Source organism: Camellia sinensis, unplaced genomic scaffold, assembly GCF_055761805.1.
Source record: "Camellia sinensis isolate YWXY unplaced genomic scaffold, ASM5576180v1 Unanchor2, whole genome shotgun sequence".
NCBI lineage: Eukaryota > Viridiplantae > Streptophyta > Magnoliopsida > Ericales > Theaceae > Camellia > Camellia sinensis.
Window position 1 is genome coordinate 21,607,480 of NW_028129079.1, and position 15,418 is coordinate 21,622,897.

Below are 15,418 nucleotides of genomic sequence, written 5' to 3' on the forward strand. Positions count from 1 at the left end.
ATGGCAAGGAGATGGCAGAAGATAGCGCTGGCCATTGGAAGGAAAACAATTTCTTTATCAAGAACCAAAGGGACTACTATGGACACCGACAGGTGTAATAAAGGACATTTTGTTGTATACAGAACCGATCAAATGCGGTTTGTGATTCCTTTGGCGTATCTCCACAACACTGTCTTCAGAGAGCTCTTCAAGATGTCTGAAGAAGAATTTGGACTACCAAGAGATGGGCCTATTATGTTGCCATGTGATGCAGTTTTTATAGATTACATACTCTCACTTGTCCGGAGAGGTTTAGCTCAAGATTTAGAGCAAGATTTAGAGCAAGCCTTGGTCTTTTCGGTTGTTGGCAGTAGAGGCACCTTACCTTTTGTACTCAACAAGAAACGAGCAAACAAGTAGATGTTTGTTTTGTGGTTAATTTGTAATGTTATTGTGCAAATTTTGTATGTAACAATCACAACTTAATATAGGGTCATACATACTTTGAAAATCCAAAAATTTATCCATGTTTGGTTCTTTCCAATTGTATATTATGGATTGAGTGAAACAACTTCGGTAACTATCATGGTTGGGCACAGGATATCATGTAGCACTGTTTCATGACTTAAAAAAAACTCTCGAACTTACAAAGAACAATTTTTGTTATTAAGAACTTGTTGTAACATTTGTTCTTGAAATCATCTGAATTCAAGTCATTGGGATATTTTATTTTCTGGTTTTGTCATAAAGGTCCTGAAACATGTCATGAAGACTCTAAATTGAGCCTGTCATTTAAATCACCCTTTGAGATTTCAATATAACGATCATTTCTGGAACCTCATCAGATTATTTACATTGTATTTCCTATGTTACAATCTCGCTGGTAAAAGATTTTTGATATATTCCTGAACCACTTAAGAATTCATTCATCAAATATAGCTGCAGCAAATAACTAGTACAAATCATATGCAACTTCCATATATCCTCTTATGTCAATCACATTAAAAACCCCAAAGCTATTACAGTAAACTATCATTGCTGACAAGTTTTGGAAAGCAAAAATTGAAAATATGCCTCTTTTGTCGCATTTTTATTGGAAGCGACTCAATTGGACCCCTCAGCAGAGATTCGGAAACCTTGCCCGCTTGTCTGACCAAACGTGTTATCAATGATCACCATTCCTGTGCCTTAAGCACTTGTCATTGTTTCTGTGTACCACTGTACCTACGTATGGTTTTGTGAATTACATGAACTGAAAGCAAAACTGATTGGGCCGTGATGTTTTGAAACCACTTAGCATATTTGATGATATAACCATGTACAAACTTATAAACACCACTAATCATATTTGAAGAGATAAACCACATATGTTTGTTTTGATTTCAGAACAAAACCAAGTAGCCAAACATGTCCACCCTCAGCGGTCCCTTGCGACCCAACCAGCACATGGTCTTGCAACCCACCAATCCTAACAATTTTAAAGCTACAATTTCACTACTGTCTCAGGCATTCTTTTATATAAACCATTTCCATTTGCATTCGCATCTTTAGCATTTCAGTCTCTTGAAATCTTTATTCCCACTTATTTCTAAACACAACAACATGATCAGTGCTAAGAAACTCGTCAAGATGGCAAGGAAGTGGCAGAAGTTTGCTGCCACGAGGACAAAGAGAATTTCATTTCACAGAAATGTGGACACTGCAAGTAACTGTAGTACTTCATTCGTGGCAGATAAGGGACATTTTGTTGTCTACAGCGCTGATCAAAAGCGTTTCATGATTCCCCTAGCGTATCTTAACAAGGAGATCACGAGAGAGCTCTTCAAGTTGTCCAAAGCAGAGTTTGGGCTCCCAAGGGATGGACCAATTACATTGCCATGTTATTCGATTTTCATGGAGTACATAGTCTCATTGATTCAGCGTGGTGCAGTTAAAGATCTAGAGAAGGCTTTACTTATGTCAGTTGCTACCAGTCTCCGCTCATCATCATTGTCATCTTTCCACCATGGAAAGACAAAGCAGCAATTACTTGTGTATTGATTTAATTGAAGTTTAGTGGCGTAAATGATCAGTGCAGTTCTAACTTGATACATATTATGAAAAATTCCGAGGGTTTACCTTCATTTCCAATTTTTTATTGTAGTGAAATTGAGCTTCTGGCTTTGGAATGATAAATATTGTCCTGTGGATAATAGTGACATACAAATTTGTAGATTATGGTCAGAAAAAACCCAGTTAATCGCTTTGACAACCAAAATAATTTTTATTATGAACTAATATAATCTGTGTCTCAAAATTCCATCAGTTGGTTGTTCATAAGTAATCGTGGAAATTCCAAATCAAGTAGTATGTGAAAAATCATGAAACAAAATTTAATCAGTAATAGTTTTTAATTGACGAGAAACATTTGAAGGACAACGGATCATAGACACAGTAGAGACTTTTTACATTATATTGGATTTCTCAATGGATGCTCTTATTCCTTCAAACAAATCAACCTCAGTGCTTTGGTTGCTGTCCAAAGAGAAGTCATTGCTATCTAATGTAGATTCTAAGTCCGCATATCTCCACCTACACAGATCTTCTTGAACTTCGGTAATAGGTGAGCTTCAGCCCTCTCAAATCATTTATTTATGACAAACAACTCTTCTGGATCTAGAAGTCCTGATCACGCATGAAGTATTAATGACTTCGAATTTTAACTTGCTCTAACCATATGAAATGAGTTAACATTGGCACAAGGCACCAAATATTTCAGATTTGTTGTAAAACCATACCAGCACTGGTGAAAAAGCCACTATCCCAATCTAAACTTTTGCGCAAGTTGCTTGCTCTTCCCAACTGAGTGGATTCATAAAATAAGAGCTTTTGCTCCCTTTCCTCGAGTATTTCTGCTGCATTTTCAGGTTCACGCGAATCTATGGTCCCAAACAGCTTGAAACCTTCTTGCTCATCTATTTTCTCCGGCACTGCTGTAAAAATGAATTCAAGAATAAAATGTTTCAGGCTAAAATTGATAATGGAAGAATGTATCTGTTCAAGTAACCGCAGAATTGCTCCTAATGTTGATGCAGAAACTAAGATCTGTGGGTGGTTTTTCATGCAGCCTAAGCAAATTAGAGTCCTTTAGATATTGATGTGTTAGTTATCAAGAATTGGGAGAGTCAAAGATGATGCAAAACTATGAAATATCTCACAAATAAAACGATATCAGAAATTCAGACCTACCATAAGGGAACTACTGTAAAATATTAAGGTTCTTAAAATTTTGCTCCCATCCCCGAAAGTAACTGAAGAATTAGAAACACAGGTCTATTCTAATGAATTGATTATTAATCTTAACACAATGATAAACAATAAGACATGAAAATTAGAATTAGAATATAAACATGCCTACATGGAGCAGAGAAATATCATTCACGTACTATATAACCTACAATCAGATTATTACAGAGTATTTCTTCAAATATACTTATGTTATCTCACTTTAAGACATAAGTACAAAGTATTGTATTGGCGGAAATTAGGTGACTAGTTACAATTTATAAAGCATGGATAGAGGGATACAAGATAGAGGTATAACACAATATGGATACATCGATACAAATTCTGAAAAAGTAGGATATGGATTATGTTAAAGGATATGACCATAAATAAAAATATATATAAATTAAAAAGTAATTGTCATAAATCTTTTAGGATAGACTATTTTTCTTTGTTTATCTATAATTAGGAAACACTAATTTGGCGAAGCCGAGTCAGACTTTGGATTTCTAGAAAAAGTTCAATAAAATTTGATTAATTTACTCAGATGGCGATAATTAATCAAATCATTTGAGAGACACGTAGTTATTTTATATACACAGTTACATAACCACCATGAAGTATGTAAGCTCTCTACTTCCAGTCCCACGTTCCGCATATAACTCCACTACCATCAAGAGTTGCAATGCTTCCCTACGATGCATTCAACCACATCAAGTACGTGTTGACTTTCTACTCTACCAAATAGTCTTAATTTCAAACTACTAGAAGTCACGGCACACAAAAAAATTTCAAAGTGGTGTATTGGCAAAGATTAAGTGACTAGTTGCAATCTGTAAAGCATGGAATGGGATACAAGACAGAGGCATGACACAATATGGATACATCGATACAAATTCTGGAAAAGTAAGATATGGATTATGTTAAGGATACGACAATATATAAACATATATAAATTTAAAAAGTAATTTTGTGAAGACTGTTTTTCAAACTACTAAGAGTCATAGCAAGCACAGAGTGTGCATAAATCATTGAAAGACAATAACAATTCTAAATATACAAAGGGAGACCATATAACAATTCGACAGATTTCATCAAGTTTCTTCAAGGCTGAAAAGAAGCAACCATAGATACTGAGCATAGATTTGTGATAAACAGATGCATAAAAAGGGAGACCATATAACATTTTTTACAAGACACTAAAGCTAGGTACCAACCTAAGATATTATGCTTACTAAGCCTAAGAGTAAGAAAAGAATTTGGGACAAGTGAGGTTTCAATATTTCCTGCTGCAACAATAGCGGAAGCCTGATTACCCATTAAATCTCTTTGGGATACCTTAAATGCAATCACATTGCAATTCACATACAAAATGAACAGGAAAAAATTTCTTGTTCCATTCACAATAAGATTTGTTCTGAATTTGCAATATACTTACAGTGGGTATCCCGTTTGTGGGCTTCTCCAACTCCTGACTTGCAAATATTGGACATTATATTGGATTTCTCAATGGATGCTCTTATTCCTTCAAACAAATCAACCTCAGTGCTTTGGTTGCTGTCTAAAGAGAAGTAATCGCTATCTAATGTAGATTCTAAGCCCGCATATCTCCACCTACACAGATCTTCTTGAACTTCGGGTAATAGGTGAGCTTCAGCCTTCTCAAATCCTTTATTTATGACAAACAACTCTTCTGAATCTAGAACTCCTGATCACGCATGAAGCACTAATGACTTCGAATTTTAACTTGCTCTAACCATATGAAATGAGTTAACATTGAAACAAGGCACCAAATACTTAAGATTTGTTGTAAAACCATACCTGCACTAGTGAAAAAGCCACTATCCCAATCTAAACTTTTGCGCAAGTTGCTTGCTCTTCCCAACTCAGTGGATTCATAAAATAAGAGCTTTTGTTCCCTTTCCTCGAGTATTTCTACTGCATTTTCAGGTTCACGAGAATCTGTGGTCCCAAACAGCTTGAAACCTTCTTGCTCATCTATTCTCTCCGACACTGTTGTAAAAATGAATTCAAGAATAAAATGTTTCAGGCTAAAATTGATAATGGAAGAATGTATCTGTTCAAGTAACCGCAGAATTGCTCCTAATGTTGATGCAGAAACCGAGATCTGTGGGTGGTTTTTCATGTAGCCTAAGTAAATTAGAGTCCTTTAGATATTGACGTGTTAGTTATCAGGAATTGGGAGAGTCAAAGATGATGCAGAACTATGAAATATCTCACAAATAAAACGATATTAGAAATTCAGACCTACCATAAGGGAACTACTGTAAAATATTAAGGTTCTTAAAATTTTGCTACCATCCCCAAAAGTAACTGAAGAATAAGAAACACAGGTCTATTCTAATGAATTGATTATTAATCTTAACATTATGATAAACAATAAGATATGAAAATTAGAATTAGAATATAAACATGCCTTCATGGAGCAGAGAAATATCGTTCACGTACTATATAACCTACAATCAGATTATTACAGAGTATTTCTTCCAATGTACTTATGTTATCTCACTTTAAGACATAAGTACAAAGTATTGTATTGGCAGAGATTAGGTGACTAGTGACAATTTATAAAGCATGGATAGTGGGATACAAGATAGAGATATGACACAATATGGATACATCGATAGGAAACACTCTAATTTGGCGAAGCCGAGTCAAACTTCGGATTTCTAGAAAAAGTTCAATAAAATTTGATTAATTTATTCAGATGGCGATAATTAATCAAATCATTTGAGAGTCACGTAGTTATTTTATATACACAGTTACATAACCACCATAAAGTATGTAAGCTCTCTACTTCCAGTCTCACGTTCCGCATATAACTCCACTACCATCAAGAGTTGCAATGCTTCCCTACGATATATTCAACCACATCAAGTATGTGTTGACTTTCTACTCTACCAAATAGTCTTAATTTCAAACTACCAAAAGTCACGGCACGCAAAAAAAATTCAAAGTGTTGTATTGGCAGAGATTAAATGACTAGTTGCAATCTGTAAAGCATGGAATGGGATACAAGACAGAGGTATGACACAATATGGATACATCGATACAAATTCTGGAAACGTAAGATATGGATTATGTCAAGGATACGACAATATATAAACATATATAAATTTAAAAAGTAACTTTGTGAAGACTGTTTTTCAAATTACTAGGAGTCATAGCAAGCACAGAGTGTGCATAAATCATTGAAAGACAATAACAATTCTAAATATACAAAGGGAGACCATATAACAATTCGAGAGATGTCATCAAGTTTCTTCAAGGCTGAAAAGAAGCAACCATAGATATTGAGCATAGATTTGTGATAAACAGATGCATAAAAAGGGAGACCATATAACATTTTTTACAAGACACTAAGGCTAGGTACCAACCTAAGATATTATGCTTACTAAGCCTAAGAGTAAGAAAAGAATTTGGGACAAGTGAGGTTTCAATATTTCCTGCTGCAACAATAGCGGAAGGCCTGATTACCCATTAAATCTCTTTTGGATACCTTAAATGCAATCACATTGCAATTCACATACAAAATGAACAGGAAAAAATTTCCTGTTCCATTCACAGTAAGATTTGTTATGAATTTGCAATATACTTACAGTGGGTATCCCGTTTGTGGGCTTCTCCAACTCCTGACTTGCAAACATCGGACATTATATTGGATTTCTTAATGGATGCTCTTATTCCTTCAAACAAATCAACCTCAGTGCTTTGGTTGCTGTCCAAAGAGAAGTCATCGCTGTCTAATGTAGATTCTGAGTCCGCATATCTCCACCTACACAGATCTTCTTGAACTTCGGGTAATAGGTGAGCTTCAGCCTTCTCAAATCCTTTATTTATGGCAAACAACTCTTCTGGATCTAGGAGTCCTGATCACGCATGAAGCATTAATGACTTCGAATTTTAACTTGCTCTAACCATATGAAATGAGTTAACATTGAAACAAGGCACCAAATATTTCAGATTTGTTGTAAAACCATACCTGCACTGGTGAAAAATCCACTATCCCAATCTAAACTTTTGCGCAAGTTGCTTGCTCTTCCCAACTGAGTGGATTCATAAAATAAGAGCTTTTGCTCCCTTTCCTCGAGTATTTCTACTGCATTTTCAGGTTCACGAGAATCTGTGGTCCCAAGCAGCTTGAAACCTTCTTGCTCATCTATTCTCTCCGACACTGCTGTAAAAATGAATTCAAGAATAAAATGTTTCAGGCTAAAATTGATAATGGAAGAATGTATCTGTTCAAGTAACCGCAGAATTGCTCCTAATGTTGATGCAGAAACTGAGATCTATGGGTGGTTTTTCATGCAGCCTAAGCAAATTAGAGTCCTTTAGATATTGATGTGTTAGTTATTAGGAATTGGGAGAGTCAAAGATGATGCAGAACTATGAAATATCTCACAAATAAAACGATATCAGAAATTCAGACCTACCATAAGGGAACTACTGTAAAATACTAAGGTTCTTAAAATTTTGCTCCCATCCCCGAAAATAACTGAAGAATTAGAAACGCAGGTCTATTCTAATGGATTGATTATTAATCTTAACACAATGATAAACAATAAGACATGAAAATTAGAATTAGAATATAAACATGCCTACATGGAGCAGAGAAATATCATTCACGTACCATATAACCTACAATCAGATTATTACAGAGTATTTCTTCAAATATACTTATGTTATCTCACTTTAAGACATATGTACAAAGTATTGTATTGGCCGAGATTAGGTGACTAGTTACAATTTATAAAGCATGGACAGAGGGATACAAGATAGAGGTATGACACAATATGGATACATCGATACAAATTTTGAAAAAGTAGGATATGGATTATGTTAAAGGATACGACCATAAATAAAAATATATATAAATTAAAAAGTAATTGTCATAAATCTTTTAGGATAGACTATTTTTCTTTATTTATCTATAATTAGGAAACACTCTAATTTGGCGAAGTCGAGTCAGACTTTGGATTTCTAGAAAAAATAAAAATAAAACAATATGGGGTAGAAATAAACTAACACACACAAAGAGTATCAAACTCATTTCTATTGAAATTAAACCTGAGATTTTACAAGAGTGCTAAACAATCACTACATCAAATGCCTTCATTGAATTCACTTCAAAAAATTCAAAAGAGATGGTCAACTTCCCTCCCATAAGAAAGACAACTCGAAACATAAACGTATGTTACATGCACGCATAAAATCCAAGAAAATCATACCAAAAATAAAAAAATAAAAAAAATCCAAGAACAAAGATATTGGACAGGTATATATGCAATTCATAAACATATGCGTGCATAGAAATGTAATACAATTTAAATAGATTCATTAATTTTTTATTTTCGATAACATTACAAACAAAAACAGAGGAGTTAGCATTGGCACAAGGCTCCAAATATTTCAGATTTGTTGTAAAACCATACCTGCACTGGTGAGAAAGCCACTATCCCAATCTAAACTTTTGTGCAAGTTGCTTGCTCTTCCCAACTCAGTGGATTCATAAAATAAGAGCTTTTGCTCCCTTTCCTCGAGTATTGCTGCTGCATTTTCAGGTTCACGCGAATCTGTGGTCCCAAACAGCTTGAAACCTTCTTGCTCTTCTATTTTCTCCGACACTGCTGTAAAAATGAATTCAAGAATAAAATGTTTCAGGCTAAAATTGAAAATGGAAGAATGTATCAGTTGAAGTAACTGCAGAATTATTCCTAATGTTGATGCAGAAACTGAGATCTGTTGGTGGTTTTTCATGCAGCCTAAGTAAATTAGAGTCCTTTAGATATTGACGTGTTAGTTATCAGGAATTGGAGAGTCAAAAGATGATGCAGAACTATGAAATATCTCACAAATAAAACGATATCAGAAATTCAGACCTACCATAAGAGAACTACTGTAAAACATTAAGGTTTTTAAAATTTTGCTCCCATCCCCGAAAGTAACCGAAGAATTAGAAACACAAGCCTAGTCTAATGGATTGATTATTAGTCTTAACACTATGATAAACAATAAGACATGAAAATTAGAATTAGAAATGATGCCAAAAATGATGCCTTCAACAATAAGACATGAAAATTAGAATTAGAAATGTTGCCAGAAATGATGCCTTAAATTACTTCAAAAGATCAGCAACTGAGTAAATTTTTTTAAAAAAATGGACAAAAAGAAAAATAAAAAAGTAATCAACAAAATATTCAAAGTCCCTGTTTAATTCTATGTTTAGAATATCATCAATTTTTCTGTTTTTTTTTTTCATGGGATAATAATACCATCATCAAATTGAAGTTATTTAATCTGTTTGTAACACATTTGACATAGGAAATTAATAACAGTGAATGAAATGAAAATTATAGGCAGATAGATCACTATATCTAGCTAAGCATATAGCGACAATGACTATGAAAAGCTTCATACACGACATCACACAAAAAAAGTCAAAATAAATTTTATATGTATACATACAACTTATCGTTGATGTATATGTCCGTAAAAATGAAGAAAAGTCTTTTAAGTGATATCATTTAAACCAAGGTGGTGGTGATAGTATAAAATTACTGAGCAAATCCAAGGAGATAATTGAATGTTCTTCTCCATACTATTGGTTTGGAGGAATTGGAAAGTCTATTCCTCTTTGATAGAGCAAATAGATATATATATATATATATATATAATACACACAGAGACGATGTAAAAAATATTGACAATGTAAAAAATATATATATATATATAAATATTTGATGCAGTTATACTAAAAAAAATAAAATATTGTTCCAATTTTCAATAGATAGAATATAAAAATAAAAATAAAAATAAAACAATATGGGGGAGAAATTAACTAACACACACAGAGTATTAAACTCATTTCTATTGAAATTAAACTAGAGATTTTACAAGAGGTGCTAAACAATCACTACATCAAATGCCCTCATTGAATTCACTTCAAAAAATTCAAAAGAGATGGTCAACTTCCCTCCCATAAGAAAGACAACTCGAAACATAAACGCATGTTACATGCACGCATAAAATCCAAGAAAATCATACCAAAAATAAAAAAATAAAAAAAAATCCAAGAACAAAGATATTGGACAGGTATATATGCAATTCATAAACATATGCGTGCACAGAAATGTAATACAATTTAAATAGATTCATTAATTTTTTATTTTCGATAACATTACAAACAGAAACAGAGGAGTTAACATTGGCACAAGGCTCCAAATATTTCAGATTTGTTGTAAAACCATACCTGCTCTGGTGAGAAAGCCACTATCCCAATCTAAACTTTTGCGCAAGTTGCTTGCTCTTCCCAACTCAGTGGATTCATAAAATAAGAGCTTTTGCTCCCTTTCCTCGAGTATTTCTGCTGCATTTTCAGGTTCACGCGAATCTGTGGTCCCAAACAGCTTGAAACCTTCTTGCTCATCTATTTTCTCCGACACTGATGTAAAAATGAATTCAAGAATAAAGTGTTTCAGGCTAAAATTGAAAATGGAAGAATGTATCAGTTCAAGTAACTGCAGAATTATTCCTAATGTTGATGCAGAAACTGAGATTTGTTGGTGGTTTTTCATGCAGCCTAAGTAAATTAGAGTCCTTTAGATATTGACGTGTTAGTTATCAGGAATTGGTAGAGTCAAAGATGATGCAAAACTATGAAATATCTCACAAATAAAACGATAACAGAAATTCAGACCTACCATAAGGGAACTACTGTAAAATATTAAGGTTTTTAAAATTTTGCTCCCATCCCCGAAAGTAACCGAAGAATTAGAAACACAAGCCTATTCTAATGGATTGATTATTAGTCTTAACACTATGATAAACAATAAGACATGAAAATTAGAATTAGAAATGATGCCAAAAATGATGCCTTCAACAATAAGACATGAAAATTAGAATTAGAAATCTTGCCAGAAATGATGCCTTAAATTACTTCGAAAGATCAGCAACCGAGTAAATTTTTAAAAAAAAAATGGACAAAAAGAAAAATAAAAAAGTAATCAACAAAATATTCAAAGTCCCTGTTTAATTTTATGTTTAGAATATCATCAATTATTCTGTTTTTTTTTTTTTCATGGGATAATAATACCATCATCAAATTGAAGTTATTTAATCTGTTTGTAACACATTTGACATAGGAAATTAATAACAGTGAATGAAATGAAAATTCCAGGCAGATAGATCACTATATCTAGCTAAAGCATGTCGCAACAATGACTATGAAAAGTTTCATACACATCATCACACAAAAAAAGTCAAAATAAATTTTATATATATACATACAATTTATCGTTGATGTATATGTACGTAAAAATGAAGAAAAGTTTTTTAAGTGATGTCATTTAAACCGAGGTGGTGGCGATAGTATAAAATTACTGAGCAAATCCAAGGAGATAATTGAATGTTCTTCTTCTCCATACTATTGGTTTGGAGGTATTGGAAAGTCTATTCCTCTTTGATAGAGCAAATAGATGTATATATATATATATATATATGTAAAAAATATTGACGATGCAAAAAAATATATATATAAAAAAAAATATATTTGATGCAGTTATACTAAAAAAAATAAAATATTGTTCCAATTTTCAATAGATAGAATATAAAAATAAAAATAAAACAATATGGGGGAGAAATAAACTAACACACACAAAGAGTATCAAACTCATTTCTATTGAAATTAAACCAGAGATTTTACAAGAGGTGCTAAACAATCACTACATCAAATGCCCTCATTGAATTCACTTCAAAAAATTCAAAAGAGATGGTCAACTTCCCTCCCATAAGAAAGACAACTCGAAACATAAACGCATGTTACATGCACGCATAAAATCCAAGAAAATCATACCAAAAATAAAAAAATAAAAAAAAATCCAAGAACAAAGATATTGGACAGGTATATATGCAATTCATAAACATATGCGTGCACAGAAATGTAATACAATTTAAATAGATTCATTAATTTTTTATTTTCGATAACATTACAAACAGAAACAGAGCACAAAATTTAGACCAGCATCTCTAATGGAACTTCTTGGAAAAACCTTCAAAAATACACACCAACTCAAACATTGTTGGTCACCAAGCTTCTTTTTTTATTGATTTATTTGGCGATGTAAACTTTTTACTGTCTAAATTTATCAATAATTTTTTTTTTTACCAATTAAAAAAATAAAAAAAAAATTGAACGTCTCCCATCCACCATATCAAGGAATGAATCAGCAACGTGGTCACAGGCGTTACTTAAACACAACTGTTGATGAACCTAAAATTAATCATGTGACAAATCAAACTTATTCAAAAATTTAAAACTCGATGAACATGTATGTTTATATTCATCTTTCATTCATATACTTTTTAAGAGAAATTACCATTCAATGGTAGTTTTAGAAAATTATTACAAATTCCTAAAAGAGTTTCAAGACTTTAATTATTCACTGTACTTTTTTGTAAAAACTTACACTGAATTGATAAACAAACACAGGACGTAAGGTGAAGGAGAACCTGAAAGTCGATTCATCCTCTGAAGAAATATCATAAGAAGCGACAAGAAAATCAGCAATAAGAAATTCTCCAATGCAATAACTACAACAGCGTACTGAATAGCTGTGTGTATGCGAATATATATATTCATTTAGAGAGGGAGAGAGAGAGAGAGCGATTGCAGAGAGGAATTTGAATGAAAGTTGATCAATTAAGGAATGATTGATTAAGGAATTAGTTAATTAAGGAATGATTGACTAAGGAATTAGGAATGTTGATATCGGTTTTTCCAATCTTCCAGAAGCCTCTCTATTCCTCTATTTTTATTACTATAGCTAGCTAAAGGCAGAAAATTCATCTCCAGCAGCCTCGCTGGTGGCTAGCTTGGCTAGCTACTTTGATTTTCAGCTACAGTGCCTCGCCAGGGAAGACGAGGCACTGTTCAGTAGCCTCTCAATTTTTTATTAGTTTCTTTCGAGCACTCCAAGCTTTGCTTACGATCGACGATCGACGCCGGACAACTCACTATCATTGCCGGAGGAGGAGGGCCAAGCCGGAGGAGGAAAATCAACACCAGAGGAGGACGATCGAACTGGAGGAGGAGAATCAACGCCAGAGGAGGACGATCGAACTGGAGGAGGAGAATCAACGCCAGAGGAGGACGATCGAGCACGAGGAGGAAAATCAACACCAGAGGAGGACGATCGAGCCGGAGGAGGAGAATCAACGCCGGAGGAGGAGAATCGACGCTAAACGAGTCACGATCGACGGCGGACAAGAACGCAACGAGGGCGATCCACGTCGACCTACTCACCATCGCAGACGAAGCTCTGTGTCCCTGCCCCTGTCTCTCTTTCCCCCTGTGCTTGTATTTATTAATATTTTAAAGGGAATAGTTAAAGCAGAGAGGGCTGTTGGAATGTGAATTGTTAGCTAAGGTGGAACTCTGGGTAGCTAATCTGAGTACGAGTGTTGTTGGAACGTGTGTTGATAAATATCTTAATTATTTGTTGATTTTCCTCTCTTTTTGCGTAGAAATTATCCAACATATTTCATAATTTTTAGATTTCAATGATTTGAAGTTGAAAAGAAAGAGCATCTCTTTTTCTGTCTCAATTGAGATTCTCCCAGATTTTTTTTTACAATCGAAATTATATTTTTAATTTTTCATATTTTGTTTCATTTTCTCAATTTTTTTCATTTAAATTGATGATATTATTGAAATTTATCAATAATGGAGTAAAGTGATAGTTGAGGGAGCGTATGTATGTGTATGTGTATGTATGCCATATTTTAATTGATTTTTTAATTTTTTATAAAAAGATATTTAAAAATGTAAAGGGTGATATGTGATGGATTATTTTGTTTTATTAATTACTTTTAACTTAGAAAATACATCTTTGATAAACATAGTTAGGGATTTACATAGGAAAATTTACTTATAAATCACATCTTGAGGAATGGTGATCTGTTTAGTTCCAAGAATTTTTTTATAGACCAATTAGTCCCATTGATTTTGGAAAGGTAGATTTAATATATTATTTAGAAATTAAATTTACGGTTATATCCTTATTTTTATTATGTTTTTTATTTCTTTATTTTTTATTTTTTTTTCTTTGGTATTAGAAAGGTAAGATACACAATCAATAGGAATTAAATTTGGGATGAATTTTTTAAAATGCGAGATTCTTCAAAGATTTCAAAAGGGTGTGAGATTCTTCAAACATAATAAGTTTTTGGCATATATATAATTTTAAACTTTAACACTAAAACGTAACATTTCAATGTAACACTAAAAAAAAACTCCTTAATATACTTTTTTCACACGTAACACTCCAATATAATATTCTCAAAATTTTCTTAGCGTAACACTCCAATGTAACATATAAAAAAACGTTAGTATATTTTTTTTCAAACGTAGCAATCCAATAGGGTTTGTTTGGCAAGAGCTAAATGGGGCTTTTTTGGCTATTTTAGCCACTAGGGGTGGGCGCGGGTCGGTTGCGGCCACGAAACCTCCAATCCGCCATCCGTCCGCCAGATTGGCGGATTGAAGAAAATCAATCCGCATCCGTCCGCCAATCCGGCGGATGTGGATTGAGCGGATTGGCGGTTTGGCGGATGGATGCGAATCGGTTTGGCGGTTTAAAATTTTATAAATTTTCAACATAATTCAACTTGTGCACTTCCTTAAAAAAAAAAAGAAAAAAAAAAGTATTACAGTCAATGACTTAAAAAACTATTACAATCACTGTATGCCTTATCCAAAGAAAGAAAGTTTGAAACTTTAGAATATCACGATCACTGTATGCTTCATCCACATATTACAATTACAGCATGATTCATCCCTATAAAGTATTACAATCTGTGATTCTTAAAATATAATAACAATTCAAACCACCAAAACCATAAACAGAGCAGTAGTAGAGATTGAATGTCTCTATATTGTTACATCTACATATGTTTTTGAAAACAAAAACCAACCAGCATATATCATATTTTTTATTTATTATTTTTAGAGTTAGATTTAAAAACTAAAAAATATAGATGAATAATATGTTTATTTTTTTCAATTCAAAAATATATTCAAGTTGAAAACTTTTTTTCAACAGAATATTTAAACTCTTTTTCAATTGAAAACACAAACATAATATTTAAACAAATTGAA

At 33.1% G+C, this 15,418-nt stretch overlaps 1 protein-coding gene and 2 pseudogenes across 7 annotated transcripts; 2 read left to right on the top strand and 1 right to left on the bottom strand.

Moving 5' to 3' along the window:
• Positions 1–399, top strand: LOC114264798 (auxin-responsive protein SAUR68 pseudogene; annotated as a pseudogene).
• A 1,209-nt stretch (positions 400–1,608) lies between these two features.
• Positions 1,609–2,019, top strand: LOC145815393 (auxin-responsive protein SAUR67 pseudogene; annotated as a pseudogene).
• A 203-nt stretch (positions 2,020–2,222) lies between these two features.
• LOC114264793 (uncharacterized) lies at positions 2,223–13,772 on the bottom strand. Of its 7 annotated transcripts, none has more exons than XM_028205511.2 (9): positions 12,772–13,772; positions 10,514–10,705; positions 8,697–8,891; positions 7,247–7,441; positions 6,864–7,133; positions 5,065–5,256; positions 4,682–4,951; positions 2,757–2,951; positions 2,223–2,643 (listed from the first exon to the last, which is right to left on the bottom strand). In XM_028205511.2, exons 1-9 carry the CDS (start codon positions 12,899–12,901, stop codon positions 2,603–2,605), a joined length of 1,680 nt encoding a protein of 559 aa, XP_028061312.2. In that variant the 5' UTR covers positions 12,902–13,772; the 3' UTR covers positions 2,223–2,602. The 7 variants fall into 7 exon arrangements, with proteins under 7 accessions (XP_028061312.2, XP_082768112.1, XP_082768113.1 ...); XM_082911986.1 differs by having other exon boundaries at positions 13,249–13,717; XM_082911987.1 differs by having other exon boundaries at positions 8,697–8,888; positions 13,249–13,715.
• Positions 13,773–15,418: the final 1,646 nt, after the last annotated feature.

Coding starts and splice junctions, on each gene's coding strand:
- LOC114264793 (XM_082911986.1), bottom strand. CDS start 13,567: ATGGTGAGTAGGTCGACGTGGATCGCCCTCGTTGCGTTCTTGTCCGCC. Junction 5,257..6,863: donor CCACAAACGGGATACCCACT/GTAAGTATATTG, acceptor TTTTTACAACAG/TGTCGGAGAGAATAGATGAG. Junction 2,952..4,681: donor CCACAAACGGGATACCCACT/GTAAGTATATTG, acceptor TCATTTTTACAG/CAGTGCCGGAGAAAATAGAT.